General features: G+C 36.6%; 1 protein-coding gene across 1 annotated transcript in view; it reads left to right on the forward strand.

Moving 5' to 3' along the window:
- Positions 1-1,899: 1,899 nt before the first annotated feature.
- THSD4 (thrombospondin type 1 domain containing 4) overlaps positions 1,900-3,725 on the forward strand; it is a 359,658-nt gene continuing 357,832 nt past the window's right edge. Inside the window, exon 1 of the mRNA XM_085303323.1 lies at positions 1,900-2,010. Within this exon, the coding sequence (XP_085159449.1) occupies positions 1,982-2,010 (29 nt within the window). The 5' untranslated portion in view covers positions 1,900-1,981. The remainder of the gene's footprint in view (positions 2,011-3,725) is intronic.

Below are 3,725 nucleotides of genomic sequence, written 5' to 3' on the forward strand. Positions count from 1 at the left end.
CAAGGATACGGGCTAAAAAGATTATTGTAGAGTGAAAAAACAGAACAAGAGCGTACATCTGGAAAAAACAGAATGATGAGAACTTGAAACCATGTTGGTGACAATCTGTGTTACATACATATTCTCCATTTTCAATAAGTGGTATAAAAGGCTATTGGCCTCAGAATGCCTGGTAATTAAGAATCAGGTTGCAGGAAATGAAACATTTGTTTTCTTCACAATTCAGTGCGTCTGTTAGTAAATAGTTTCCTAGGGGATCTATCTGAATGCTTTGTGCTAGTGGTGTGTATGTGGATTTGCCTAATATTTAAAAGAATGTAGCTCTCCCTGAGACCACAGAGCAAAAGCTCAAATGGTGAAAATGTTGCAGGAGATCTAGCCTTCAAAAAAAAAAAAAAAAAAAAAAGTATTCAGAAATATTTCTCATCTTTTAAAAAAAACAGTTATGTAGTTATAAGCAGTGAAATTGATGAAGAAATTTGAGAGAGGCTCTTAGATCTTCTGACAACCACGGAACTGCAGGAAGAAAGGATAAAGTTTAGCTGAGCTCTTATGCTTGCTTTCTCATGACTTAAAGAAAGAAAGAAAGAAAAACCATAAAAGGAATGTTCTTTTAAAGTCATTAGAAGTATTATGTGCTTGCTTAAAATAAATGCAAGTTTGTCCTTTGTTTTTTTTAATTTTTATTTTTGTGAGATATGCAGTTTATTTAGTTACCTCTATTTAATCCGCATTTCTAGCAGCAAATTTTTAGTTTACTTTTCTTGAAAATCTCATAAGCCTTATTCCTTTCTAGGCAACTTTTGATTATTTAGCTRTCTGAAAGGAGCTGAAGAGTTCTTTTTCTGTTAACAGCAACGTTCTCTTGTTTCTGTTCACTGCATTGCATTTCAGTATGTAACCGTTTGTAAATGGCAAGATACAGACAGCGACTAAATTCTGAAATGTATGGATTTAGGTTGAGTCCCGATAGTGTTTTATTTCCCCTCCTTGACCCCCAGGTTTATTTGAAATCATTACTGCAGGGTTTTCTTTCCTGTTAAGAATCTGGTTGCAGCAATTTAGTTGCTCAATATATGATAATAGTTTTACCAAACCAAGATGCCAGGTGTCTAAACAGCTGAGAATCTATCCAAATAAGTGAGGTATATCGAGGTAATAACATTTTCAAGGCCTAGTAGAGCTTCTACATGCATTTGCAGCAGTCATGATGCAATGATACAATTCAGAAATAAGGATTAGTTGAATATGGGTTCAGAATGTTGTTTAAGCCCAGATTTCCTGGGGGCAGATTTCCTGTAGGCAAGGCATTTAACTTCATTATGGCTCAATTTGCCATCTGTAATAGAGAGAGAACAATACTGATCTTCCCTAATTTTTCTTCAGGCTGTATCCTTGCAACAGAATCATCCTTGCATTGTTCATGAAATATTCTGAGAGTGTATTAATAATATTATTATACAGTAGAAATTGGTAACTCAGTTTAAAATTTATGAATTCTATTAATACAAGTCAATAAAATAAACTTTGCTATGAAAAAAGTTAAAAAGAAAATCTTCAGTGTGGTGGCAGAAAAGGCATAAGGCCACTGAAGTGACTTATAAGGAATGTGAGATAAAACAGCAAGCGAATTTAATACTGGTTTTTGCACCCTTGAGATTCAGGTCAAGATTTCGCATTCCATTCCTGTTCAGCAAAGTACTTTGACACTTTTGAAGTCTTGTTGACTAAAATTGAATGTGTCCTGTCTTATTCGTTTAGCATAAACTGAAGTTTCGGTTTGAATTGCTGTAGACTACAGGAGTTTGGGTAGACATGACTAATGTAGGCCTGTCTCTAGTTACAAAGCCATCCTGGAAAACACTGAATAAAGCATTGCATGTTTTTCTCTTCCTTTCTGTAGGATTTGTGTGCGATCTTCATCGTGTTTTAACACACCGAAGAATACTTTTCACTTCAAAACACTTTGCATTAAAGGATCATGGTAGACAGTTTAATACTTTCTTTTAGGTAAGTGATGCAATAAAATAAACATAAAATCTTATATACTGTGCTTTTAACAAACTGCAATATTCACTCGGTTGTCTCTTGCTTTTAAATCTTACAGACATTTTAACTATTTGGGTCATAGGAGGATAAATAAGTCTTGTCCAAAGACTAAATAATCAAGTACATGCATCTCAGACATAGCATCCTTTGATAGGAGGATGAGAAAAGTCTCAGTAATTGTTTATACTTCAAGCATTTGTTAATCTGTGCCATTGTGATAGCATGTTTTTTTGGAAACACCAAAAACCCTCCTTCCTTATTTTATTTTATTTTTTTTGGATGAGGTGCACGGCTACTGTCACTGGCCTTAAATAATTCAGATTTGCATACTTTTGCATCTTTGCTGCAGTTCGTTCAGAGGCTTATATTATGTGTTCATGAAACATTTTGTCCTGGGGCAAACAAAGGAAAGGCCTCTCAGACARCTTTTTTGACAAAGCAAACAGCTGTTTTTAAGCTGATCTGTCCAGTTCTGTAGTTGGACAAGCAGATTTGGATAAAAAAAGGCAGCTGTGATACTATAGAGAAAAAAGTTGATGTTCTACTAGGAATGACAGCTGCAGTGTACTGAACYGCATACTCTGATTTTTCTGGAGATGCTGCCAGTAACAACTCTGACCTAACCTTCCTTCGCTCTGTGTTCAGACATGAATCTTGAAATTTGAATTCAGGCACTTTCCTAATATTCCAGTGCAGATTCCACACCAGAATGGATCTGTCACGTATTATTGATAATAGCTATGTTATCTTTCCTGTTGAGACTTCTCCTTGTGTATTTTCCCCTAAGCTGTCCCAGACTTAGACTATCCTAAAGACTTTCATTTAGGGAGAAAGTTAGGAATAGGAGACAAGAGCCACTCCTCTGCCACTAGGCTGCACCAGTCAATGCTAATCACGTGCCTAATCCTTTCACTCCTATCTGGATAATCTGGTGTTGGCCATAATAGCTCTCCTTAGAAGTATAACTACTGAGGGAGARCAAATATGCAAGAAGTCTACTTTGGTACCCTCCAGCTTATTTCATGGGAAACTACTACTCACTGCAATGACAGATAAAGARTTGAGAGAGGTGTTTCTAGTGAAGAATCCTCCATCTTCCTACTTGTTGGGAATGAGTGGTCAGGGCCCTTTTTCCAGAACAGCAAGCCTTTTCTTGCTGCTGCTAAGAAAAAACTATGATGGCTTTTCTTACTAAGAGGCCTTCCTATTTAAACAGAAAGTACTGTTGCCAGTAGAAGAAAACAAGCATATTTGGTCTAATACTGTGCAACATGACTTAGCTTAAAGTAGCTACTTGGCTACAAATGGTTGCATAACTGACTGCATGGGCTCCAGAAACAAGGTACTTAATCAGAGACCTGAGTTAAGCAGCCATTGAGCAACTGCAGTTGGTACCTGAACTGTCAAAACCTGAAGAAAATTCAGGATGTATGAGCTGTAATTGTATGAAGAAATGGTTACGTCAGAATAATTCCCCTCTTTGCATGACAGAGAGATGTTTTGACTTGAATACTGTGCTATCCATGTATATTTGAACATTTTTGCCTTATTTTGAGGAGTACTTTTTCCTTTTGGCTATTCTGCTTAGTAAGTGTACCTGAAAACAAACCCACTGAAGCTGGAGAATCATACTTTCGTAGTTTTGGAGGCCTAATGTTAGTCAAGTGCCCCCCCCC

This window comes from Rhea americana, unplaced genomic scaffold, assembly GCF_003343005.1.
Source record: "Rhea americana isolate MKP2758 unplaced genomic scaffold, rheAme1 scaffold_2, whole genome shotgun sequence".
In the NCBI taxonomy this organism is placed as follows: domain Eukaryota; kingdom Metazoa; phylum Chordata; class Aves; order Rheiformes; family Rheidae; genus Rhea; species Rhea americana.